Genomic DNA, 26,790 nt, shown 5'->3' on the forward strand with positions numbered 1-26,790 from the left:
ACTTGAGCATAAACCCACTCCAGTGCACAGTGGCTCATGAACTGTGCTCTGTTGCTTTTAAGGATGAAAAGGGCCACTGTGGCCTTGTGATTTGATTTTGATATCACAAAATGTGACAAAAGGCCAGCTTTCCGTTACTGAAGCTGCTTTCTCCCTATGCTCCTCCTATAATCAAAGGAGCAGGAGACCCATGCAGCTGGCTACTGAGAAGACTGTCTCAGTCCCTTCTAGTATCCAGCTTAATATACAAATGAAATTTGTATTCAAACCACAGCTGCAAAGAGTCTTTCTGCAAATGTTTCTCACTTCAGTAACCTGTAATTCTGCTTCCCAGAAAACTGGGTGGATTATGGCAGGTTGTGCTTGATCAAATGATCTAAAGAAATAGCAGGAGGCATACAGTAAGGCATTCCCCTGCGTGTAACTGAATGACTTGGCTGCATCATGCTCCCTCTCAGGTGTCTCAGGGCCTGCCCTGTAAAGAGCATCACTGGGCTTCAGCCAGTCAAGCTACAAAATTATTTTTCATAACTTAAAATCTAGAGGAAATAAAAAATTAATATAACTTTTCACACCAAACCACCCAAGGCTCAGACAGGATTTCTCCTGAAAAGACAAACCATAAGGAGATGTCATTTGCTCTGTTTATACTATGTCCATTCCTCAGGAATAAAAATTCAGTTAACAGAGCTCAGTACAGGGATCGGTTTTATTCGATTAGAAATTCAGCATTGCTTTTGATAGATACAGTATTAAAATTGGAAAGAATGAAAAGACCTGAAGCCAACACACTGCACATTTTCTTTCTGGGTTATTTCTCGTGGAACAGGTGTTGACTTCTTTCTCTCCCTTCCAGATCCAAAGGCAAGCCCTAGTCAGGCTGCAAGACTCGTAATCCATGCATGCTCAATATCTATCAGTAGTGATTCTCCTGACAATGCATCAGCTTACAAGAAAGTTGGCTGCTTTACATAAAAGCCGAGTTGATAACTCCCCTCAAAGAAGAGAATATCACATTTCTTGACTTACTCTATCTTGTAAATACATGAAAGGGGTGCTATTACTTCCTTCCTAAAACAGCATCATAGAGTTTTCCAGTCCTCTTGACTTGAATCTCTCCAAAGCCAGCTGCCTCAAGGAGCTTGCTGTACTCTGCTGCTGTTCGCTCCTTTCCTTCTGTCTGGACCAACATATTCATCGAATACAGTTGAGTTTCTAAAGGCCCACTTTTATCTTCATTCAGTAGTGATTCAACCAGCAGCACTCCGCCGCCTGGTTGAATAAAGAGAAATAAAACACACACTGAGCTACGAGAAGACAAGCTGTGTTTCAGCTGAGTTACTAGGCCAGATCCTAACCTTTAGTTTCAGGAAGAAGCAGCCTCTATGTTCAGTCCCAATTCAGCATCACAGAAGACAATGAAAGAGCAAAAGCACTGGAGCATGCCTCTGCTTGCATACCTAGGTACTGATGTACCAGGTCTGAAGGGGGTGTTACGGCTGAGATGGAAATTTTCCATATCCCCCAGCTGAAATCCACAGGAGCTTACTAATTTTGCTGAGAATCTGGCTGTGTAGGCAGTGTTTTCAAAGTGTGAGGGTTCAATGTGATGCTTAATGGGATTTTTACTGTCATCTACACCTATCTAAACAATACCCAAAATCCCCAATCCTTACACCTGAATACCTTGAAAGAGAAGTACCTGTGGAGAAGGAGACTAAAACTAGAAGCCCAAACTCTATTTGGCTCAGCTGCACATGGCTGGCTTTGAAAAGCAAAAGACTAAACCAAGGAAACCCCTGCACTGAAACTCTGCCACCCAATTGAGCATAGAGACTGGTGTGCTTCTCGTTACTGATAGCCGAGAGTCTCTCTTCTCTTCAAGAGCTCACACCTACCAGGTTTGCAAGCTTTGTAGACCTTTGCCAGCAGTTGCCTGCACTTGTCATCATCCCAATCATGCAGTATCTTGGATAAAATATACAGTTCAGCTTCTGGAATTGAATCATTAAAGAAGTCTCCTGTAAAGCAAGAATACATGTATTACGCAAAACCCCTAAACCACAGAGGGCTGAGTTAAGCAAATATTTTCAGTTCTGTTCAGTTCTGAAGACTCTGGGATTGCCATGTCCATCGTCACATCAGATTGAGTTACCAGGTAAAAGTCCTCTGTGGCACTGCATTCTTTTCTTGTTCAGTCTCAAGAAGGCCTAAAATGTTTAAAAGCAGCAGCTCATCTAAAACAGCATTTGATGTACAGGAAAGCATTTGAGACTAAGTTTTCTCCAGTGACAGGATTCAGATTCATAAAACATTAAGGAGGCAGTTTCTCACAGTTTCTGTCATGGAAAAAAAAGGAAATAATTTTCCCTTTTCTAAGCGAATTTTCAAAGACCTTCAGAAACAACAGAAATACATCATAAATCCATAAGGAAAAAATACACATCTCTCACCTCCTAGCACTAGCTTCATCACACACCTTTTCTTCAGCACCTGGTGTACCACATTCAGATTTTTCTCTCTGCATCTTAGTCATTTCCTCTCCCATTTCTTTGCACCACTGTCACATGTAACATTTCCTGTGTTTCCCCATCTTTGATTTTTATATACTCCCTTTCTTCCTCAAGGCTTCTTTCCTCTCTCTTATCTTCAAGCAATATTAAGTCATTACAACACTTAGAAGGCTTTTGTAAACATTTAAAGTTAGACCTCCCTACACATGTTCATCATAGATGGTGCAAAGACCATCCAAGATCTATGAACTGGGCAACAAAAATAAGGACTAGCTCACTAATATTCAAAGCCTGACATATCTTAGGACTTGAAAGTCAATCAATCATGACCAGAGAAGGAAAAGCCCTCGCTCAATGCAGGCCTGGCATCCCACACATCTGCCAGGAGGTCTGTGCAGGAGAAAAGGAAGTGTTAGGAAGATTTGTAACATGGTATGGTAGTTTTTCAAAATTGCATGACTTTTTTTTATTTTTTTTTTTATGTTAAAGTAGCCTTGTTCTGAAGAAATAAAATAGCTCTGTTTAGGAGTAAAGAGCTTCTGAGTTCCTGAACAACAGAGTTGTGTCTCTGATAGAAGATAGCTGCAGATGCACAACTGGGACCGCCCTGTGGTAGCAATGAACTGCAGACCTGGGCTGGGGAGGCTGCAATTTGGGACACTCTGCCCACATAAGGGGCAACCAGAGACCTGAGCCTTCGGTATGGTACCTCTGAGCAGAGACAAGGGGCTCAGGAGCAACAGCTGTGACAATGCTTACACCACTGTCCGCACCTACCTTCATGGAAAGCAATACGACGCTCCTCAGGGGGAACAAATTGCTCTTTGGCCACTTGCATGACTTTAGGCAGGTCATAAATTGTGACCGTGGAATTTGGGTACAAAGAAACACACTCCCGGGCCAAAGCTCCTCCACCTCCTTTGAGGAGAAAGCAAAAAAAGTCAGTGCTGACACAAAAACAACTTGCTCAGCAACTCCTCCACGAAGCGATGCAAGCAGTAGTGCATTCAGTGCATTCAGCTTCATGGACGCTGGCAAGGTATGTTTGCTGGCCCCACGTTGCCCAAAGGGAATAGGAGGGACAGGAGAGGCCACTGTCAGAAGACAGTTCAGAGGCTTTTAAAGAAGATCTACTGCGACTCACCTCCCAGGTCATAGATCTGCCTGAAAGGGGAAAGGTCAAATGCAACAAGTACATCCCTGCCACAGATACTCCATACTGAGTTCTGGCCAGCCATGAATTTCAGCATTTCTTCTTCTGATCTAGTAATGCAAATAGACGCAGCACAGGTAATTTACAATATCCTTGGTGATTCCTATCATAGAAATGTCATTAAAAGTTTTAGCTTAAACACTAATCTCTGTTTTTATTGACACAAAATACGTTCTTTTTACATATAAACTTACCTATCAGAAGGTAAGAAGGTAAGTTTATAGCAGAAGGGTACAGCTATGTATTCAAGCATTTAAATATGGAATTAAGACTAGTGAAGTCCAACAGTAAATTATGCTGCTAATTCTCAGGCTTCCAAGGGATTTTTTTTCCCCTTCAAATACCATTTTCTCTGTGACAGAGATGTGTGATATGTTTTTCAGAATAGGAAATGATATACTTCTAATCAAAATATTAGACAATGTCCCAGTAATGGATACTATTGAGAAAGGAAAACGCTGCATGGTGAGTGGGATTCTCACATCATCATATTTAATTGTCCTGAGCCGTAATTAAAAACATTAATTGTAACTACAATAAGAATAATAAAATTTCTATAAATATACTGATTACCTGTACATTGCTCCAAAAGGGTCCTTAGATGAAATATGAAAAGCTCTTTCATACTGGTTTCTTCCTTCCCTAAAATAGCAACCAAAAAAAGCATATGAGTGTGGATTTCTATTTCTTTTATCTCAAATACACCTTGGGGCTGTAGTTTCAGCTAGTTCATCACTGTGAAAGGCGCTCAACTTCGTACAGAATATATGCCAGCCTGTTTGTAATGTCTGTAAAGGCACCCTCATTTGCCACCTCAAAATATGCTGATGTATTTCTCAACCTTTCACATGAATGACTGGTTCTTTTGAAGACCAGGTTGGATGGGGCTTTGAGCAACCGGGTCTAGTGGAAGGTGTCCCTGCCTGTGGCAGGGGGTTGGAACTGGATGAGCTTTAAGGTCCCTTCCAAGACAAACCACTCTATGATTTATGGGAACACATCTCAGGTAAAGGTACAAGACTGGTGCAACCATCACCATGACACACACCATGTTTAATCTTCAGTTACACAGACTGGAACAAGTGAGACTCCTGCCCCGTATTAAACTACTTGTTACACCTTTGCAGAAGCACCCTTAGCTATCACTACTGATCATTTAATGTGATGTATTAAAAGACACTGTAAAGTTCAAATGCTTTCCTGAAGGTCAAATGCATAGAAATCTGATTCCTAGGTCACCACTACCATCAGAAGGAAAAGGTAAGCAAAACTACACACAAATGGAAAACAAGAAAAACCAGGAACACATTTGCTGCATTATGAACTGAAAAGATCTGTTGTTTTTTATTTCTGGGAATGAGCCAGCATCTTCCTTGTGCCCTTCCCCAGAAATACACCACTCAGAGCAGCCACACAGATGCCACAAAGCAGTCTGCAACAGACAGCGCACAACATTCCTCCTTACCTCACAGCATCAGCCAGGTAGTGCCAGCACAAGTAGACTGTATTGGAGTAATACATCATAATATGATACTGGGACTTGGGACTTGATTTTGTAAGGTAGATGTTGGAAATGTCTGTGTTTCTGTAGAGGGCTAATAGGTAAAATAAATATATTTACTGACATGTATATACTACCTTGCCAAGCCTACTACATAGCATGGTACTTATCACCAAAAATGTCCACATGACCAATGACACAACTACATTGCTTCTACAATCAATCTTTCCACTACAACGTGCAGTGAGTGAGGGCTGCTGAAATGTGTGTTGCCCCATTCAATCTCAGTAAGCACCACCTACCTATACTTACTCTAGCACCAAACATTTCTTTGAAGAACAGCAAGAGGAATTCCTTATGAGTGTCATCATATACTGATAAGCTTCTGCTATCAGCAGGAGCCTTTGGTATGCTCTATTTAAATAAGAAGCCCTTGCAGACAAGCATCTTTGCCAATCAACAAGGTCAGCAAGTGGGAGGCAAGTCCCCAAACCAGCATGCTAACCACACCTACTCCCTGTCAATTCACTAGGGCAGGTCCTTCTGCAGAAAGACTGAATGCCTAAAGGACTTGCAGAAATCTCCTCTGCTTCCTCCAACACATCTGCAGTGGCATCACTCACCCATGGGAATGTCACACAAAAGGAATTTAAAAGAGAGATTCTGCTCTCCTTAAACTCATTGAGCAACTACAGTAAGCCCTAAAACAGGGCAAGACAACAAAAGTCAGAGCCAGGGACACTACTTACAAGTCTCTGGCTCGTCTTGACCAGCAGTCTGACTGTCAAAAATCCCTCCTGACCTCATGGACTCCACATTTCTGCTGCAAGGACAAACTTATATCACCTCTCAGTTCAGATCAGCAACCTAACAAAATACTTTACATGGTGCTAAAACCCCAAAGATAAAACATGTTTTTAAATCATGCCATTGCCCATCTACCCTGGCATTTTGTTTTAAGGTTTAAAATCATGCCCACACCTCAGAGTTTTCTTGAGACCAACTCTGCAGAGACACTGAATATCTTCTCCAAGGTCTCTGAGGCTCTTGCACAAAGATATTTACAGATATAGAGCCCTTCACCTGGGTTCTACTTTACACCTTTATTTGATAATGCTGATATTTGCGGCTTCTCTTTCAGTTGAAGAAGGGATGGCGTTCACAAGTGATTCTCTTCTCCTTCCAGCAACTGTCCTAACACTAGATATCACCTCTCCTTACCTTGCCTCACTTTCCAAACCATCAGAGGCTTAAATCTTATAGTTTCTTCCCCTTCTTCTGCCTATATTACCTCCTCCTTGTGTCAGCTCTACTGCCAAGAGCTTCAACCCCACACAGGCATCCAGCAGTCTTTCCATCCCTGTGGCGCTGGTACCCAAGCGTGCAGCAATGGCATCTGTTGACAGAGGCTCTCCTGACTCCAGCAGAAGATCAAACACCCCCAACTCACAAGCAGTGAACATAACCTGGGAGTAAGCAAAGATGGGAGTGAGGTATCAGGTGAAAGCACAAAAGCATTTCTAAAGCTTTGTTGGAGAAAATACACACATAATAACATTTTTTCATGTAAAAATCATATTTCATATAAACAAGTCAAATGATTAAACTGAAGTTTCTCTGAACACCTGACAATACCATGAAGTGCTTGCAGTACACTTTTTTTCCATTTCTTTTCCTTTTCTGGAAAAGCCAGCCAATGATTTTTGCTCACAAAGCTTCACATTGAGAGACCTGTTTTGGATGTGAATGTTCCTGGCTCTTCCTTGGTTCCAGAGCACATACTCACAGTCTCTCTTGCTTTTTACCCAAAGAGCACAAGAGGATTTTTCATAATTCATTTTTCCTCTCTTTACTGTCAGCTCTGTCTTTCAGGAGCAGTAGGATGCAGCAGTATTTGCACAACCCGAAGAATATTCTTTACCTTACCATGTTCGCCAGAAGTGAAGCAAGGGACAACAGGAAACATAACTAAAGAGTAAATGAGGAAAAAATCTCCACTGCAGTGGATATTATAATTATATGCCCATATGCTTACACACAGAAAGGCAAATAACATCAGTAAACAATAAGGGAAGTGGAACTACTAGTACTACCTTTGTGCCTTAATCAAATGCTGTTTGGAAAAACAGTCATTATACCAGACTCCATGTTTCATGTGTAGAGAGTCAACACATAGAAGCTTTCAAGCTCAGATATCTGCATAATACATACAGAAAACCATGGCAGAGGGAAGGAAATTCTTTGAGAAGTTATTTGAAAAATCTTGTTCTTTGCATGGTTTAATAGGGAAGGAAAAAGGCAGTTCAAGTCAGCTCTTTGTTTCTCAAACTCCAGGAATGAAAAGTGGGAAGAAATCCCACCACTGAAGGAACCTTCTACATTTGAGGTATTCAGACAGCAAGCCCTCAGCTATAAAACCCTGTGGTTTTTATAAAGCCTCGTGCAGAGAAGGTCTGCTCATCCAAGCCCCCAAAGGTCAGAGAGGTCTCAATAAATGTTAAGTCTATCCTGAGGGGTCAGGTCGCTTTCAAATCCTTTTTGTTTTCAAATTTCCTTCCTGCCAAGAGGAGCAGACAGGATGCTTTCATATGAGATGGTTTTCATTCCAAAGACTTACATTCAGCACCTAAAGTGAGAACCTTGAATATCTCCGTCTGCATATTGTTAGACATCTACCCAAGACTGAGTTATATTTCTTACCTTTGAGATTAAAAATCCACTACTGTATTGCAAGATGTCTTGAGGATAGTCAAGGTCTTCTGTAGAACCCATCTTCTTTCTGGACTGAAGCACAGATTTTCTTGTCCTCTTAAATAAGCTTCTTTCCACCAGGCACAGAGCACACCAGCTGATCCACTTAATCTTCTCGCTTCTGAGAAACACACTGTTACAAAACGGTTAGCTAAATTATTGGGCTTCAGTGGGTCTTTCTACCAGGTCCATCTGTTTCTTTGGCTCTTCCATCATCAAGTACAAGGCTAAAGAATCAGTGCAGATTGAAGCTTGTGTTGTCAGTGCAGCAGTCAGTTAACATGCTGGTACACCAGAAGCACTTGAAAGCTTGTAACAAGCAAACCAGAAACCACTGCATCAGGAACCTGAAGTCAGTGCATTGCACCCGGAGTTCATTGACCAAAGCAGAGCCTTAACTCGGGCTTGTTCAGAAGCAGCTCTACTCCATCAGGCTGGCTTTTTGATGCTGGAAGACTTCCCAAGAATAGAAATCCTTACAGATGTCAGGCAGCCCAATGGCATGACCCCAGAATAAAGATGAAAATTTGGCAACACAATTCTTCACGTCAAAAGTGGACATTCCCAAGGGTATAAGAGTAAAGGAATATCAGCTTGTCTCAAAGCAGTCATGGCATATTCCTGGCCAAACCTGGCATCTCCCACAGCCGTACTTCCACTCACCCCTCACTCAAGTGTATGCACAGCACTTACTTACCTTCACCATACTGAAACAGAGACTTGTTCAGCCTCCAGCGCCAGGTCATGTACCCAGGGCCTCTGACTTTACTCACGCAAGGATAATGACTGGCATAACTACCACATAGCAGGCAAGAGGAAATAATCTGAGATCAGAGTCCACACAAGGAGCTGAAGGAGAAGAAAGCATCCCACCAGAGTCTGTCCCTGGAATAATTTCCACCCATGTGTGGAAAACCGGGGTGTGCTTCCCTGGTCTGGTTTGCAAGCTGTACCCACAGAAAGGCTAAAGGAAATACAAGGGTGTAACCAGAGGGGAACCGAAACTTGCTGTGATGGGCACAGGTCCAGGTGAACTTTGAGCTGGCAGTAGGGTACACCTATCCCCAAGTAGAGAAGCAGCCAGTCTGAGAAGAAGCTGCAAGAGTCTGTTGTGCTGCTTTGTCACAGTGACTAGTTGTGAATGCTCCACCCCTGGCAGTGTTAAAGGCCAGCTGAATCCGGCCTTGAGCAACCTGGTCTAGCGTGAGACATCCCTTCCTGTGGCAGGAGGTTTGGAACTAGATGATCTTAAGGTCTTTTCCAATTCAAACAATTCTATGATTCTGTGGTGATCACTCAGGTGAAGTCTACAAGGAATTAAATCTACTCTTGTTCTTTTTCCAGACTTTGCCGGTCTCCCACATAATGGCTTAGCAAGCAATACCTGTTTGACAGCAGCACCACAGTAGGGGTGTCCTACTTGTGCTTTGCCATGTTTTGCCAGAGCAGGGTGCTGAGGGATGACAAAATGTTCTGCATTTTCCAGGTGGCTGCCACATTCTTCTTCCCCTTCTCTGCAAAACTAACCAGGGGCATGCAGAAAGTCCTTGGGAAGAAACTATAAAATGACTGCCAAGTGCCAGATGCGACATGGATTTCAACTTCAAGCAGAACATACCTCATAGGTTTTTCATCAAAAAATTAAAACCCTGGATTACTTTCCTGAAACCTCTCTGCTCCACTGTCCATTCCTCCAGCTTGTAAATGCCTGCCATGGTGCTTATCTTGCCTTTTTGGGCTGAAACTGCAACTCTCAGGTGAGAAAAGATGCTCTCCATGAAGGAAAGACTCAAGGTTTTTGTATCACACATTTAGCAACCCTTCAGGCAACAACATTAAATGAGACCTGACTTGGGTAATACAGGGGTGCCAGAATGTTACAAACCAGCATTTTTTCCAATGGCAGCTTTCTCCATGCTTCAGTGATTAAGTTAATGGGCAAAATTTGAGCAATACAGTGATCAACACAGAGCTCAGCATTTTGTGTACATTAGCTTGGTGTATGTTTAAAGACTGCACTTTACAATTTTGTCCCAACACAACATTTTAGTGTTCCCTTCCTTTCCTAGGAAGTAGGGTTGTATTTATATACTGCTGCTGCAGGTTAGTTCTGTGTTTCTCTTTTGAAGCTGCCTCATTTTAGAAGAAACAGGCCAGTATCATGCTTTCCACGTGTTCCTTCTGACCATTTTGTGGATGCAGTGGAACTTTATCAACTGAAAGGTTTTACTGCATAATCCCTCTGTGAAACTGTATTTTCCTTTCAGATTCTTACATTTTAGCCAGAAATGCAGTCCTGCATTTCTTTTAGCCAGTAGTGAAATAACAACCTACTTTAAGAGTTAGTCGTTAAAGTTAGCTAAGAGGTTCTCACAATTATCAGCCTTTTCCTCCTCTGTACACAACTTGGAAACAGTAAGGGTTCCCCAGGCTCTACCACCACAGGGTCTCTGTGTTACCAGGTCCGAACACACAAACGTTAGGGCAAAGGCCAAACTGTAGGCACACTTAGACCTCCTCAGCCTGGCCAACAGAACCTGTAAACATAGTGCTATTTTCCTGCTAGTGAGCCAAACTTCACTGTTCGGTACAGGTTAGACACTAATATTCTGTTTAAATTGTACTGTAGAGGCTGGAGATCACAACACACTCTCTGCCAAAGTGACCGAATCTGTGCAGCTTGCATATAACAAGACATGGTTTCTCTGAAGGAAAAGCCTGAACAACAGGTTTCAAGAACACAGCTACATTCATAATGGACATCTTCCCCTGCCATCCTGCCTGCCTGCTACTGAGAAAAAAACTGGTGCAATTTTGCCCAAGCATAAAGATTTCCCATTCCTGGGATGATAACGACTATTCAGATCCAGGCCACCATGCACACTGGAGGCAAATGCTCACCACACTGAAGTATACATTTCTCTTCCATTCAGCTAAACAGAACAACTCTAGGAAAAGTGAGCTGCTGCTCACCAGCTTACAGACCACTTTCCTCAAATGACTTGGCCACAGATTAGTAATCAGGTATTAGTGACGTTTAGTACAGCTGCATTAAAGATTCATGAGTACAAAAATGGTCAACCCTTGATTCTTGTAGCTTTGACTAAATAACAGACAGGAATGTTCACAACTGTAGATTAGAATGTCCTAATGGGCCATAAATTCAATTCACTTAAGGCAAAGCTGCAGGGTACAGGAGGCTATGTTAATAAAATGACCACAGGGTTAATTAAACCCACCTGAAGTACCTTTTCAATTATGACTAAACCTGTCTGTTGAGGACACATAGAGGTAATCGTGTAATGGGATTACTACTGGTAGTGCGATGTAGGAGAGGAGGGTTGCAGATAATCCACACCAGACTGATGCAAAGCCACACACAATGCATTGCTGTTCCCAAGTAAATTGTTAGTGAGGCTTAATTCTAAGCTCTTTTTAATCTATGAATGCATTCATGAAGATAAAATTGCAATGGCTTGCTTTCTCTAAAAGCTTCATCAAGGCTTTTAGAGCAATCTTGCTCTAAGGTTTCTCTAAACCTTATCACCACAGTGCTTAGACCATGTGCAGGCTAAAGCTGTTCCTTTACCTCCACGGTTCTATTTTGGTGATTAGTTTTTCTTTGCCTAAATGACTCACTACAGACAAATACTATATAAAAAATAATTACCTCATTTTTGCATAACACCTGAAAGTAAGAAATTCTCTATGAGCTAAGCAGATTTAGTAAAATTAATGTGTCTGCCAGTGAGAAATGGAAGATGACACTTTTTTCACACACGCAACCTTCTTTATAAGCAACAAGTACAAATCTCAGGGATGTGACTATGATAAAGAGCTTCAGTAATGCCAATCTTGAAACAACTGTGCCTCACTATCACTATTAAGCCTCTAAATATGCTTGGAAGTGCAGTAGGATAAAACAGTTTGTGCCACACACACCCCCCCCATTTTATTTTTTAAGAACCCTAAAAAGCCAAGATACTCAGTATCGCACTTTTCTTTGAACTATAACATCCAGTTTTAAAACAAAAATGTTCGTTTTCCTCTTTGTAACTTGTAATCCTTCTCATGTTTTACAATATCTGCATCACCTTGGTAACATGACGTGCTTCTGGTTTTGACACCAACTAATTTTATTTCTTTTCCTGTTTACATCACATATACTACTGACAGACATTTGGAGTCATCAGGAAATCCTGCATATCCAGCTCATTCTCGAAGCAAACCCTCCCTTCTCAGTTTTTCTTCTAGTAAAAACTGATTGAGAATGCCTTTTAAAGTGCATCACAAGCAATCTAGAGTCATTCTTGGTTTAACTTCATGGCCAGCAAATAATCTCTCAACAAATAGTTCCACCAAATATTCATGGAGATATCTGTTAGAGGAAAGTCTCAGCAGATAAGAGGCACACGCTCCCTGAGGACAGACAAGTTCATTAGCTAAAACTGGCAGAGTCCAGAACTTTAGAGAGAGATGCAAAAAGAAAACAAAGATGGACAGCAGCTGAGGCAGGCTCTCATGTCAGAAATTACTTGTGCTCTGTCAAGCATCATAAGGGCAGTCGGTGGACACGCAACTGCCTTCCAGAGACCATTTTACACTTGCTAATCTGATAATATACTCCTCTATTTCTTTAAAGAGCTTCAGAAAGAAGTGTTCTCATGGCTTTGCATGGGCAAGCATGACTGAAGTCTTTACCTAGTGGCTCACCTGAAACATTTTTATACAATCTTATGCCGTTTGCAACTATGCTAGTTTTCACTGAGGTAATTTCCTTCATAGTCGCTGGCATAGGTCTATGTTTTGGATTTGTGCTGGAAACAGTGCTGGTAACACAGGGATGTTTTTGTTACTGCTGAGCAGTGCTTACACAGAGATAAGGCCTTCTCTGCTCCTCACCCCACCAGTGAGTAGGCGGGGTATGCATAAGGAATTGGGAGGGGACACAGGCAGGGCAAGTGACCCCAACTGACCCAAGGGATATTCCATAATATGAGCATAATATGTACATAATATGCTCAGCATGTACAGCTGGGGGAAGAAGAAGGAAGGGGGGATGTTCAGAGTGATGGCATTTGTCATCCCAAGTAACCGTTTCATATGATGGATCCCTGCTTTCCTGAGGATGGCCGAACACCTGCCTGCCCATGGGAAGCAGTGAATCAATTCCTTATTTTGCTTTGTGTGCGGCTTTTGCTTTACCTGTTAAACTATCTTTATTTCAACCCATGCGTTTCCCCACTTTTACTCTTCTGGTTCTCTCCCCTATTCCACTGGGGATGGAGGGAAAGGCAGGTGGGAAATAAGAAAGTGGCTCTGGGCATCCTATCCAGGGCAGGTAAAGCTCACTTTGCAGGTGCTGCAGTGCACAGGCAGCTAGATTAAGCATCAATTAGAAAACAATGCCGATCAGCCTTAGCCCTTCAAAAGTTTTATAACCTACTACTATGGCAAAGCATTTAAGCTAATCTACGAAATTTTTTGTGAGGCAATAGGAGATGTGTTCAGAGGATGCAGCGTAAGAGGGGGAAACAGATCAGATTTATTTTCTATGCTGTGATTGAAGAAGAAAGGATGGTGGTGCATACCATTTCAAACAAGCTTCAAAAGCCCATTATAAGATTAAGTAAAAAAAACCGAAATAATAAAATTGAGGTACACTTCCCTTTAACAGTAATAATACTTACATATGTAGGAATGTAAGACACTAGTGGGATGCACACTGCACACCCAGTTCTGAAGGATCACCCGCAACTAGGCTGCTGCTCTGTACAAACACTAAAGACAATTCTGCAAATTTTTTGTGAGGCAGCAAAAGATACATTCTGCTAATACTGTGTTCACTGGGCTGAGGAAGGGCCAGAGCAACAGAATGCAACATGAGCTTAATGAAATGCGTGTTGTATCCAGATTATAACCAAACCTAAAAGTCAGGATACCAGATCAAAACACAGGCAATACATATATTACCTCTTAATTATAATAAAACCCCCATCCTTAACTTGCATAGCAATAGAAAACATTAGTGGTCAAATTTGCTCACCCATTTATGACTTAAGGCATCTGCAAACTAGTTGGCTTAATTGTTGTCTTATATAGAGTCTGCCAACATCTCTATCTCTGCTATCAAACATGAGCAGCGGTAATAGCCTGTTACGCAATCCTATACATGTTTCAGAACTGCCCTAAAGCTGACACTGGTGTGGTCAGTGATCAAGTCTCACTGGTTTGCAGTTACAGATTCACTGTCCCTGGTATAGCCCTGTGTCCACTGCAAAAAATCCCATTTTCACTAACAGCTTTCAAGATGATGCTTCCAGATAACATATCAAATGTTTTTATATGCATACCTAATCATGCATATGCCCTTATTCTAGGTCATTGAACACATTACTCTTCAAAGGTAGAGTCAATTATATGAAAACATGGGTATGGTTACATCTTTGGTACCCATTCCTTACTAACATCAATTACTTCTGGCAATACAACTTATACATCATCAAAATTACTTCACTACAGCAGGCAGTAAGCCATTGGAAAGCACCACAACAACCACATTGAAGGGCTTGGTTTTGCCCTTGTGGAGAAGCTGTAGTTTCTGTGAAATAAGTCACTTTCTGAGTGACCTAGTGCAGGCTGAGGCCAGGAGATAAACGGCAAAAGGCTGGTAAGTGAGGAGGCTCATCAGCCCTCAGACAGAAACAGGACACATGCTTCTTTAAGGATAAGAACAGGACTACGTGGCAACACTGTCCATAGCACAGGAACTTGGATTTCTTACCCTTTTGAGGCTGACCACCTTCTTTGCTTAACAAAGGCTGCAGGAAAACGACTCCTGGCTGCCAGTGCCAAAAGCACACGCAGGGACAGCATGTGCCAGCTCCTGCACAGCACGGGGAGGCTCAGGAGCTCAGCAACTCCCACTCACTGCAGCTCACACCTTTCTGCAAGTGGTCTGTGGCAAGCAGGGTCCTCATCCTCAAATGATAAGAGGTCACATGCTACCTTGTATCATTAGATGATTAATACACTTCTGGACCCTACACAGCCTCATGAGCAAGGTGGGTTTCCACTGGCTCAAGCCTATCCTCCAAGGACCTCTTTGAGGACAAAAGGAGAGACCTCGGTGTGGTGACAGACGTGAAATCTTTTCTGCAGCTGAGTGTAAGAAAAGAGCTGCATGCTCCCAACTAAGAAAATTCCCTTCCTGTTTCACCGTGTGACTTACAACTCAGTAACAGTCAGAACACTGGAAGAAACCCTGGGCATTTCTTGGGACTCAGGAATAGAAATAGGGCTGAGAGGTCTCTTCCACTGCTGCAAAGGCTTTCCAGCAGGCATGAACGCAGTGCTGTATTGTGGAGTTGCCCGATCCATGGCTTAATGGGATTTACATCCCATATTTATAACACACCAGTCCTGCTCACCAAGCACATTTTTCCACTACTGAAGGAAAGAAACCACTAGTTAACAGAGAACCCGAGCTTTCCCCAGCAACAAAGGCTGATCTTACAGTAAGCTTAAAATTTACAGGTATGCCTGCCTGACACAGAGCAAGAAGTTGGGAAGTATTTGAGTTCTTGGTTTTGCCATAGCACGGGAAGAGCTCCAGAGTTTGAAAGCAGGACAAAAAAATTAAGCCAAATGCACGGGATAAGCTTAACATTTTTTGAGGAATAACTTGTACTGAAGCCTTCCATCATCTTCAAGAATTTCTTTTCCCATCTCCACCCTATACCCCTGGGGCTGCCATGCATTCAGTCAAGATGAAAGCTGACATCCAGGCTCCAACTTTTCAAACAGTAGTCTAATGGAGAAGAAACAACAACTTTCAATCTTGCTCACCCAGATCCTTAATGTTCTGATAAAAACAGTGAATAAATCTATATTCCTGCTTACAGCCCACTGGAACAAAGCCACCAAAACCAAACCAAACCCTGAATATTAACAGACAAATGGAGTAAGATATGGAACTTTGACGGAATGGGTCCCAAGTAACATGCAACTTATGACAAGCCTAGGCACTGGTATATAACCCTCTCTGACCAGTTTGCAGGCATTCTCGTTGGATTGGATTTCTAGCAGCTACAGCTCTGAAAGCAGAGGTAGCATAGTAGCTAAGCTAGACTCTACCCAGTACTCAACCATACCAACATAAATTCAGTGTTTCAGAAGTATTTATTAGTTTGGTATGTCTTTAATAACTATTAGTTGCTAAATCCCTTACTCTTTGGTTTCCTTAATATTTATATAACAGCCTGTAACTGCAGTGTGATTTGAACACTGCACATTTAATAACTGAACAAGAGCAGTAACTGATTATTGGAACTCCTCCATTAATTAAGACCAAAGTTTGTTAACCAAAGTTTGAAGTCAACTGCAAAAGGACATTGCTTCAAAGCAGCTAACCCAGCAAAGGGTAGACATTAAATATTTATCTTTTCATATGAATTCAAGGTCACTCAGACATACACTGAAATGGAAGAAAAAAGACCAACTAATTTTATCTGCTTTTAGACAGCTCCTGAAAGTCAGCAAACAGGTCAGATTTAAGCAATTAGCGTCACAACATTCATTCAGAGCAGGGAAAAGTACCAGTAACTTTGGTATTTTGGCTTCTAGAAGACATTATACAGCCTGCTGGTATCCTAGGTTCTTTCATTTCAAACGCTAAGATCCCTAGAAAATAATTGGTAGAAATGTACTGAGTAGTAATCAATACAGAACAAAGAGCAATTGTTTACTATCAAAAATTATATTCTTGAAGTTATTGCATCACTGAGGTTTTTGTATGACCATGTACCTCAGCCGTAATTAAAAACTGAATAAATGATATTGGACATGACATAATTTATATTTGTGACCTTATGAAAAGATTACAGTTTCAAGTCTTTCAAAGTTTCCTTGCAGCTCAAAGCCCATCATCAACAGACCCCAAGCAAACTGATGCCCAGATTGTCTTGGAGCAACCTTGGAAAGACAAAAGCCCCCATTTTTATTGTTGAGCATGATGTTATATCGCAGAGGATATCCCTTTGTTCAGTTGGGATCAGCTGTCCCAGCTGTGTCCCCTCCCAACCTTAGCCTACCCATTCAGGGGGAAGTTGTGCACAAAATGGGAAGCAGAGGCAGCCTTGACACTGTGCAAGCACTGCTCTGCAATAGGTAAAGCACTGCTGTGTTAACAACACTGTCATAAATCCAAAACACAGCACCACACCAGCAGCTACGAAGAAAGTTAACTCCATCACAGCAGACCCAATACAAGGATACACGGTTCAGTATCTGTGTCAGAGGATTCAGCACCTAAAAGGTTTTGTAGAGCTTTGATGCAAACTATGTACCTGGAGCAACAAGACTGCTAAGTGTTAAGAATAGATAAAACTCTGCACTGAGCAGTTATTAGGCAGCTTTAGATACTAGGAGTTTTGAGATGTTTTGATAGGGTTCAGCTGGCTGACTGAAAGAGAACTTACACATTCCCTCTGTATTTTGGAAAGCAAGTATTTGCAAGTAACTTCAAACCGGTTTCAGGCTTTTCTTCCTGAGGCTGCTGTGAAAAAAAGAAATAATACAAGCACTATAAACAACTGAGTTACTTCACGTTACTGCATTTTCAGGATATTGTATGAAGCCAGTGCTGGATATATTGTGCTAAGCTGAATGATTATCAAAACTTGACAGCTGAACATCTTCCCCATAGCTGTCTTCTCTGGCCTTAGTAATTGCCCTAAATGTCAGGGGAGCTTATGGAATTTAATCATTTTGGGGTGGGATATGAAACCTACTCTTGATGCCTTCTCTGGAGCAAAAAACCCCAAACAAGCACAGTCTTTTTTTAATATCAAGTAACAGTACCTGTTGGATTCTTCTCATATCACTCCAACACTTTTTGGTGAATGCCACTGCTTTAACTGCTTCTAGTCTTGGCAATGATATTGCATTCATAGCTTGATGACTTCCTGAAAGCAGCATCATAAGCCAGCACCTCCCATCAAGACCTCCACCCAACACATCAATCCCAGTGGAAATCTAAATAGAAATACACTGCAGAAATTCTGATAAAAATCTAATCAGGAGCTCAAAGACATTGGTGCCAACAGCCATTAGTTTAACTTCTCACATAACTGCAGATAGAATACATATTTTCTTTTTAAAGTGGCGTTACCATGGGCAGTGTGTCAGTATTTAAGAGTGGGCTAAGCAGAACTGCATGCATTTACAAACAGGCATCCCACCCACCTTATGAAACACTTGCAACCAACAGTAGATTGGATTTTAGCTAAATCATTACTGAAGATGAGCTTACCATCAAGGAGAGAGGCCTTTAACACTTTAACAGAATGTGTTTTCTACAGAAAGCAACTACTCAGAATTCAAGAAATTACTGGTGTTGAGATGATTAGATAAGTCAGTTTAGCTCTTGGCCCCCAAGACAGTGATGAAACTCACAGGAGAAGTCACAAAAACTTGGGAAGTAACATAATTACTTGGAGATCATTAAAACCATGAATTACCAGGAAGACAAAATAATGTCTACCTTTCCACAGCTAGTAACTACAAGCTTTCAACAGCATGGTCTAGTAAGAAACAACCCCTGTATGAATTCACTGAAAGTAATGCAAAATCAGCCAGCCAGGGATCCAGCTGAGCTGCAGCCCCAATGTGCTCCTCAGGCACTGCAGGAAAGGGATACACTTTGATTTGATGGATCATTGTGATGAAAATGGCATCTGAAGGCTGAAGATAAGGAGCACACATCCTGCTGAATTAACAGTTGACATAGCTGTACATTATAGGACCATCGAGAAGAGTGTTTGAGCTTCATTATTCAAATGTGTCAAGTGATTTTTTTTTCAGCAAATGGGTTCTCGCATGATACTTTTGCAGATTTTAATACACTGACATATGAAAACAGCAACTTCAGTTCACTGGAAACAGCTTCTTTTTAATTTTACCATAAAAAGGCAAAATAAACTCTTTCACTGTAATGTTATAGCTTTTAATATTCCTGAGCTGCATTTTAGAAGCAGAAGTATTCTTAAATGGATTTAATAAGAGACACTGCAGCCTTACTTTCCAACACCACAAGTAAAAATAATTTAGCAAGAAGGCCCCTTTATCAAAAGACAATGGCTACCTCTGTATGTACCTGAAAAAATGCTTCAAGTGGTTCTACACCACCTGAAGTAGTTACAAAGCCAAATATGTCAACAAAATAACAGAACAACTTTTCAACCATTTTACCATTGCTTCTTACTTCCTACATCAGTGCACCTCTCTTCCATGGAAAGTAGTATTATATCAACAGCATTACATGCCAGAATAATTTGGGCACCAAAGCTTGGCACCCTAGACATATGAAGGAATCATAGCAGTTTAAAAAAAGATATCCTGCATATCTCTATAGTCGGTTTTAAGAACTATGCAAAAGTCCTGCTATGCATCTCAATCAGCAACAACTCTACTCTGTTAAATGTGATTTCACTGAATGCATCAGAAAACATTTTAAATTAAATCTGTATGTAATGTTTGTCACATCTGGAGTTCCTATAACTGGCATCCAGTACTTCTCAAGCCAAACTAGGTGATACAGAGATAAAAACTAAATTGACTAAAATTAAGGTTTAGAAAACTGAAAACCAAGAAAACAGGTTGGCTTTTAGCACTGTAGGAACTTGAGCACAAGCACAGGTGGTTATACCTATACATTGTGGTAGAAACCTAGAAAGAGACAACAAAGCATGAAGGAACATAAAAAAAAATCAGGCATCTATTTTCTTGATTTCAGGGACTAGATGCAAGTTAACCATTGTTTGAAACAAACATGTTTTCTACAGCAGTCACACCCATGAGGTCTCATTTACAACTTTCTGGCCTTTTTGTCCAACCACAGCCTCTCCAAGAAGCCAACGCCTCCACTACCCACTCCAAGTACTCCTTTGCTTACTCAGCGATCTCCGGTGCCTCCGCCTCCTGCTCACACTTCTGCGACTACGACTTCTTTCTCGTCTGTCTCGTTTACGTTCCCTACTGCGAGTTCTTCTGTAATGTGAACGTCTAGGGCTTACACTTCTCCGACGAGGACTATGGCTTCGTCGAGGACTGTAACTTCTGCTAGAGTGTCTATAATACCTCCTTTCTTTCCTGCGCTTTTCATCCTGGTAACTCTCACCTCTTCTGTGTCTGTTCCTCTCTCGTTTACCCTTACTCTCATCAGTGTTTATGCTGCTACATGAACGGCTCTTTCTCCTTATTGGCTCTGTGCTATGTTTGCCCTGCTCACAGCGCAAGTCCTTCCTGCAAGTATTCTGGTCATAGCTAGAGAGGCTCTTCTGTTGCTGGTTATTGACAGGAAGACATGAAAGTACCCCTGAACTTCTTTTCTGAGAACAGCTCTCAGAGTTTGTGGTATGAAATTTCTGACCTTCTTTGACATGAACTTTGTCATGAATGTTGCCATTCAAGTACTTGCATTGAGTGTTTACACTCTCAGAGGTTGCTACGTCACCTTGAGAGCTGGAAGCCAGTTTGCTTGTAACAGCCTGCCCTGAGGTAGAAGTGATGCAGCTGGAAGACACAGTGTGTGGAACACCAGTAGGGGTTTTCGGCACATCAGACTGAGATGCTTCAGTTTCTTCTTTGCTTTGATTAACTGCATCCATTTTCTTGCTCAGAAGATTGTTCAGTAGTTTTTCCCTCAGTTCCTTTTCTTTTCTCTGCAACCCCAGTGCTCTTTCCTTTTCTTCTTCCACACGTTTGAGTTCAGCCTCCTGGAGCCTTCGTCTCTCCTCTAGCTGCTGAAGACAAATCCTTTCTTCATTCTGTTCTTGCTCCAAAAGCTTTACTGTCTGAAAGATAGTCAAAGGTAAGAGTAAATAAAAAAATATTTGTAGACCTGTTCATGCTTTCAAGTTACACTGTAACATAAAAGCAGCAATTTGGCAAGAAAATAAAATCTAACAAACAGAACCATCCTGCCAAAAAATGATCCATTTCCTTCTTGAAGGGAAAGAAAACACAAACAAAAAAAACCCACTAACACAAAACTGTTGTTAGGTGAGACATCAATATTAGTCTGCAAACTCTTTTGAGTGTTAATTTCTCCCATCTGTTTGACAAGGCAAAACCAAAGCTTGGTCTTTATGGCTCCTTGATATGATGAGAGTAACACACAAGCTAGAACAACAAATGAAATTTGAAGTATTAAAATACATTTATCAGGGCCAGCACTTGAAGGTTTCAAATTGAAAACATTAATTTTTCTTAGATTATTGCAATCTGTGGTTCCTAGATGACCTTACAATGGGTCCATAAAAACCAAATGGGTCAAAAAAATTAAACACATACATTAAGTAGAAACTGATTCTCATTTTGTCAACCACTTTAGAAACTCATGATACTGAAAAAGAAGGTTCAAACTTTCTTCTTTTATTCTGACCCAGACAGGCTTAGTGTAGACTTCAAAATTCTGGGAGTGAAAAACATGGCTCTATTTGATCAGACAACCTTTCTGTTTCATGGCTGCTAAGTTACAAAGCCTGCAAGAAGTATTCCTCCCTTCGCTTAGCATGTAACTGACCACACAGCATTGTATGAGGTCGAAAACTCTCCTGAGGTACACAGGCATCAAGGAAAAATACTGTTCTTTGGCACACAGTTTTTCATTTCTACAGAAAATACTTAACATACATTACATTACACCCTAACGTGACTTCGTCCAAGTCTTAAGCAAATGACATCCTGTTCCAGTGAAAAATAAAAATATTGTTAGAGAGAGAGGATCTAACATTCAAAACCTTAGCTGACAGTACTTTTCCTACAGAAAAATCATTCTGCACATTTTCAAACGTCAATCAATGAAAGCTCATTCTCTGAAACAGCAAAGAATAGTTAACGGAACTGCTGAAAGCCAGACAGGAAACAGATTCAAATTAGAAATAAGGAGCCCTGCATCTTACCCTCTGTGTTTAGTTGACTTCATCATGCTTATACACTCTTTTACTACACTTAAGAGCAATCATATCAATTAGTTTACAGATAAAAAATGCTACTTAGGACTTCAGGTTTAAGTTCACTCTTCCATTTACCTATTTGTGCATATTTTACCTAGGGAGAAATATGGTTTCATTGCACTTTTCCGAATTTTTGATCTAAGAAAGAGCATCTGAAGAGGTACTAAATCTGTTGTTTAATGAACAGCACTCCCTAGCCCCTCCCAGGTCAGTAAAAGGCTTTGTGCTGCTGGATTCTTCATTAGCTTCTGAAATAAATATTGAAGTTACCTTTGCCCTGCTTAGCAGTTCTGCAATTAGCCTAATAGACTGAAGATTTCTCTGAGCTAACAGGAGCTTCCTTTCTTCTAACTTTATCTTCTCTTGCAGTTTTTTCTGTTCTTCAGCTTGAAGCTTTTCAAGTTGCTTTTTGTTTCGTCGAACTTCACGATCTTTCTGTTTCTGTTCCCTCTTGCGCAACTTTTCTTCTCTTTTTCTCTCTCTCTCATATTCTTCAAGCTCTCTCTGCTTCCTAGAAAGAGATTAGTATTTTTACATTATCTAGGGCAGGTACAATTTTAGACTTCTACTCTATGTAAAAATGTATTTTGTACTTTAAGTAAATTTGTTTCTAAGTAAGGCTTGTTGATTACTGAAAAACAGAAGTAGAAAACAGTGGAATTTTTCATCATTTGTTGTGGTAGTAAACAATCCTCAACCTGCCAATATTTTAAAACAAATTGGGATCCAAACACAAAACATGGCTACAACAAAAACTATTATTTTTTTAAACCAGTTCAACCACAGATAATAACAACACATCAGGCAACTGGGCAGTGAATCATCATAGTGAGAAATCTACCAAGCCAGTTAATGTGTGCAGAGGTTGGTGGTTTTTATTTCAGTCACAGGGACAAAATGGTAGCTTATGTGAAAGGCTGAAGGCTTCCAAGATCAGCTGTCTAATGGCACAATTTTTAGGAAAGTGAGTGTTTTGCAGATTTAATATTCTGAACTAAACTTAAACATTGGTGCTAATCTACATAATCTTACAGTTTCAGAAACTGTTTAATAACTAAACATTAAGCACTCAGAATTTACACACATCAAGGCAAACGGACACCATACAACCTCTAAAACAATTTGCTCCATTTGTGTTTATATTCTGAATAGCAAATGTCTTATGACATTTACACCCCTATGTATTTTCTTAAAATGTCACTATTAAGATATGCTTGTATATCATGTCTTTCCTTGAAAAACACTGATGGATAGAACAAATGAACTTTATAGTATCAAAGTTACTTAGTAGTAACTATTTTCTACTCTTTATTTACAATGCACATTTTTCCGTCACAGAATGACTACACATCATGTAAATTCCCAGTTCTTGGAATTAGAGCTCATGGGGAGAAAAAAAACAGGTGTAAAACACTCTTCTCCAAATCCGATAATCCCTGAACCCTATTCGCTCAAAAGGAACACAACATTCTCACTCAGTTTTAAGTGTTTCACTTTAGCTACAGAAGTAGAAGTTGAAAGCCAACTTGTCTATAGTTATTTTCTATTTACTGATGCTGATATGAAGGAGCAACCTTTTTGTTATACCTGAGTGCTAAAAATATAACTGAGCAATAAGTGATAAATACCTTTCTTCCTCTTTTTGTTTTTCTTCAGCTTCTTTCTCTTTACGTTTTTGTTCTTCTCTCTGTTTTTCAAGCTCTTGAAGCTTTTGCCTTTCGAGCTGACGCTTCTTAATTGATGCATCACTGAGGTGTTTTGTTGAGTCAAAAGAAACCTTTACAGGATACAATTGAGAACAGTTTTAATAAGTAGACAGGAAAAAAAATAAAACAAATCCCTGACAACCTGCACAATCCCCAATAATTTTAATTTAGCACAAAGGTATCCAAAATGCAATGTAAGTAAAAATCAGGAAAATAAAACCTTTTTCGAAACAAAGAGAACTTCTCTCTGTGCCCAGAGCAAGTACAGAGTACTATAACCAGATAATTGGGAACTAAATGCCTGCACACTTGAACAATCAGGTACCAGTTTACACCTTTGTATATCTCTGACATTAAAAAACAAACCCTAGGGTGGTTTAGGCCCTGGCTGTCCAAAGTTTTCAACCTGTCGGAACAGAAACATACAGAACTTTTTCAACTCCTGTATGCTGTTAGGGACTGTAGAGCACTAGGTAGAAATGAGCCTAAATAAAGGCCTCCCTTCCTGTCTAAAACTGAGATCCTTAAATTCAGCAGAAGAAACAGTTCTACTACACTCAGCACCTGGTTTAAGCAAGTGCCTCCTCACCAATTCTAACACCAAGATTCCCAAATTGAGGTACACTGGCCTGAAGCTCCAAGTGCAAGATTGGGAACACAAAAGAAAAGGATGTTACACACATTTGAGCATTGAGACCTGGGAAAATGCTCAGGTTATAGGACATACAAGCACACCTTGGCTATGTTTAGCTGTGTGCTGGAACAGGACACCAGGGCTGGTGTCCTAATCTCCTATTCTAGATATCACCAGGGTGCAGGCAGGCGGGTCTATAATACATTCCCACAGGCCCACTGTCGTGAACCATGGGGCAGAGAACAAGGTGCACATGCTCTGCAGTTTAATTCATCCAGGCTCTACATAAAATGATGTTTCACTAACAGGCTAAAAAAACAGACAAGGTGTTGTGACCTTGTATGAAAGAGATGTGTCCTGACTGCACATTCACAAAAGCAGCACTCCCTCTTTCCTATCAATCCCTGGACAGCTGCCAGGAAGGCATGCTTCCTTTCACACAGTCAAACTAAATTTGGGAACCCTGATCTCCTGCATGTGACACTTTGAATTTCACATCCCCTTGAAAACCTTGAGGGTCAAGGTACAAACAGCTTCCAACCGACAACCTTTGACAACAAGATAAAAGATTACAGTATTTTACTTATATGGACTAAACTACAACTTGAATAAATATTTGCATGTTCCCACATTACACACAGGAATACTCAAGCTTTTTCCTGAAATCCACTGATTTGGTGAATGACTACTGAGCATACTGAAATAGATCTACAAACATTTCACTCAGCTGATATGTACATGCACAGACCACCTCCAGACATATTGGAACAAGTTTTCTTCAGGCCGTGCTTTCATAGATACCACATCTGAACAGACTGTCTTGTTCTCTCCTGTCATAGCTGTCTTTTCTAAGACAATGAGGTTACAGAAAAAATAGATCTACAAAACTCAGTATGTACATATGCACGAAGAAGGCTGCATTCACAGCAAATTGTGCTATAGATTAACGCTACCACTTAAATTTTTGTGGGGCTTTTCTGTATGGGAAGCACACTAATGATTAACTGTGTCTTCCCCAGGCTGTACCAGCCCCATGCTATTGAACTTCAGAGTTCTGACACTTGTCTGGTAGACCTCATTATGAGTGCAGGAACCACAGAGGTCGTGAAATTCTCCCCCAATATTTCTATTTGTAGTGAACACAAGAGAAAACAATGTGCCTTAAAGTCAGCCTTCTGGTAAAGTATGTCTGAACTTGTTCAGAATTTGAAGTGAAATGATAAAATATATAAACATATAGTGCTTTCTAAAAACTATTTAGTGGGTCATGTTCATATACTTGGTCCTTCCATTAAGCAGTTCTTTCTAGAACTGTCTCATTAAAAAAAAGCAATACACCCCCCCCTTTGTTCCCACAGTCTACCACCACCTCTTTCTTCCATCATTTCCCTTTAAATATTATATTACCGCTGCTCCATAAAACTACACTTGTGCTTTTAGTGTCATGTGTTGTCATCACTACGGTATAGGTTTTAAGCACTAGGGACATAACAATTACTTGCACTTGGTCTTTCGCATGGGTTCCCCTAAGCAAGCCTGCAGTTTCTCACCTTTATATTGCAAGCCACTGCTTTGCCGTCATCACCTTTATACATGAGCTTCATCCCTCGCAGGGCGTTCATGGCCTTAATGAAACCTGCATACTCTTGATACTGAACGTAAGCTTCAAAATTTAAATGGCCTCCAAAACTGAAAGTGTGAAAATTCCTGCCAGTCATTTCTTCTCTGTACGGGTCCAGCATGGGTATGTCCACATTACGTATTTCTCCAAAGTTCTTGAACACTTTTATAAGGATTTCTTCACTAGGCTTTTCGGAGCCAGAGTCCTTTGCCGCAAACCACTTACAAGGTAAGCCTTCTAAGTGAATAGTATCTGGCCTTTCCCCAGGCAAAGTTTCATTCATATCTTTTGCATCGCGGAAAAACGAGTCCCAGTCATGCCTGGTTGGAAAGTCAATCTTATATTCTGCGGCACGGACTTTTAAAATGTCAGAGAAGCCACTCAGCTTTATTGTTTTGCCATCAAGGCATGCCAGGAAAGATTTAACCAAACTTTTGTTTTCAACCTCTCCTTCAAACCGGATGAAATCCATTGTGCTTTTAGAAATCCGCAGCGTGGAAAACTGATTAGTTTGCACCATCCCTTTCAATCTTTCCATCACTTCCCAGTTCGAAATGGATTTTCCTGGTTGTTTCAGCTGAGGAAGTGCCACACTGATGGTCATTTTTGTAATGGGTTTAAGGTATAACCCACAGGGAGCACAGAGCTCTACAGCTTCTGATGTATCATGAACTATTGTTGCAGCAGCCATAACACAGAAAAAGCATAGGATAAAAGAAATAAAAGATGAAAGTTTAAGTCGCAGGCCAACAGCAGTCAAATAAAATAGCCCTTATCCGTAAATAATTGAATCCTTTGGCCATTTAACCTTTCCCAAGTTAAAACAATGTCTC

The 26,790-nt window shown here is 40.8% G+C and overlaps 2 protein-coding genes across 3 annotated transcripts; both read right to left on the bottom strand.

Annotated features, from left to right (window-relative positions):
- Positions 1 to 691: 691 nt before the first annotated feature.
- Positions 692 to 9,168, bottom strand: ASMT (acetylserotonin O-methyltransferase). Of its 2 annotated transcripts, none has more exons than XM_030476630.1 (8): positions 7,928 to 9,168; positions 6,519 to 6,693; positions 5,192 to 5,321; positions 4,300 to 4,368; positions 3,658 to 3,776; positions 3,291 to 3,431; positions 1,899 to 2,021; positions 692 to 1,272 (listed from the first exon to the last, which is right to left on the bottom strand). In XM_030476630.1, the coding sequence occupies exons 1-8, from the start codon at positions 7,997 to 7,999 to the stop codon at positions 1,061 to 1,063; spliced, it is 1,041 nt and encodes a 346-aa protein (XP_030332490.1). In that variant the 5' UTR covers positions 8,000 to 9,168; the 3' UTR covers positions 692 to 1,060. The 2 variants fall into 2 exon arrangements, with proteins under 2 accessions (XP_030332490.1, XP_030332491.1); XM_030476631.1 differs by lacking the exon at positions 7,928 to 9,168 and adding an exon at positions 5,977 to 6,050 and having other exon boundaries at positions 695 to 1,272; positions 6,519 to 6,585.
- Positions 9,169 to 15,802: 6,634 nt separating this feature from the next.
- Positions 15,803 to 26,727, bottom strand: AKAP17A (A-kinase anchoring protein 17A). The gene is made up of 4 exons (XM_030476633.1): positions 25,887 to 26,727; positions 23,625 to 23,773; positions 22,267 to 22,507; positions 15,803 to 20,832 (listed from the first exon to the last, which is right to left on the bottom strand). The coding sequence occupies exons 1-4, from the start codon at positions 26,646 to 26,648 to the stop codon at positions 19,903 to 19,905; spliced, it is 2,082 nt and encodes a 693-aa protein (XP_030332493.1). The 5' UTR covers positions 26,649 to 26,727; the 3' UTR covers positions 15,803 to 19,902.
- Between the last annotated feature and the right edge of the window lie 63 nt (positions 26,728 to 26,790).

This window comes from Strigops habroptila, chromosome 2 (assembly GCF_004027225.2).
Source record: "Strigops habroptila isolate Jane chromosome 2, bStrHab1.2.pri, whole genome shotgun sequence".
Classification (NCBI taxonomy): domain Eukaryota; kingdom Metazoa; phylum Chordata; class Aves; order Psittaciformes; family Psittacidae; genus Strigops; species Strigops habroptila.

Coding starts and splice junctions, on each gene's coding strand:
- AKAP17A (XM_030476633.1), bottom strand. CDS start 26,648: ATGGCTGCTGCAACAATAGTTCATGATACATCAGAAGCTGTAGAGCTC. Junction 22,508..23,624: donor AAACAAAAAGAGGAAGAAAG/GTATTTATCACT, acceptor ATCTCTTTCTAG/GAAGCAGAGAGAGCTTGAAG. Junction 20,833..22,266: donor AACTGCTAAGCAGGGCAAAG/GTAACTTCAATA, acceptor ACTATCTTTCAG/ACAGTAAAGCTTTTGGAGCA.
- ASMT (XM_030476630.1), bottom strand. CDS start 7,999: ATGGGTTCTACAGAAGACCTTGACTATCCTCAAGACATCTTGCAATAC. Junction 6,694..7,927: donor GTGGATTTTTAATCTCAAAG/GTAAGAAATATA, acceptor GCTTACTCCCAG/GTTATGTTCACTGCTTGTGA. Junction 3,777..4,299: donor CCTTTTGGAGCAATGTACAG/GTAATCAGTATA, acceptor TTGCATTACTAG/ATCAGAAGAAGAAATGCTGA.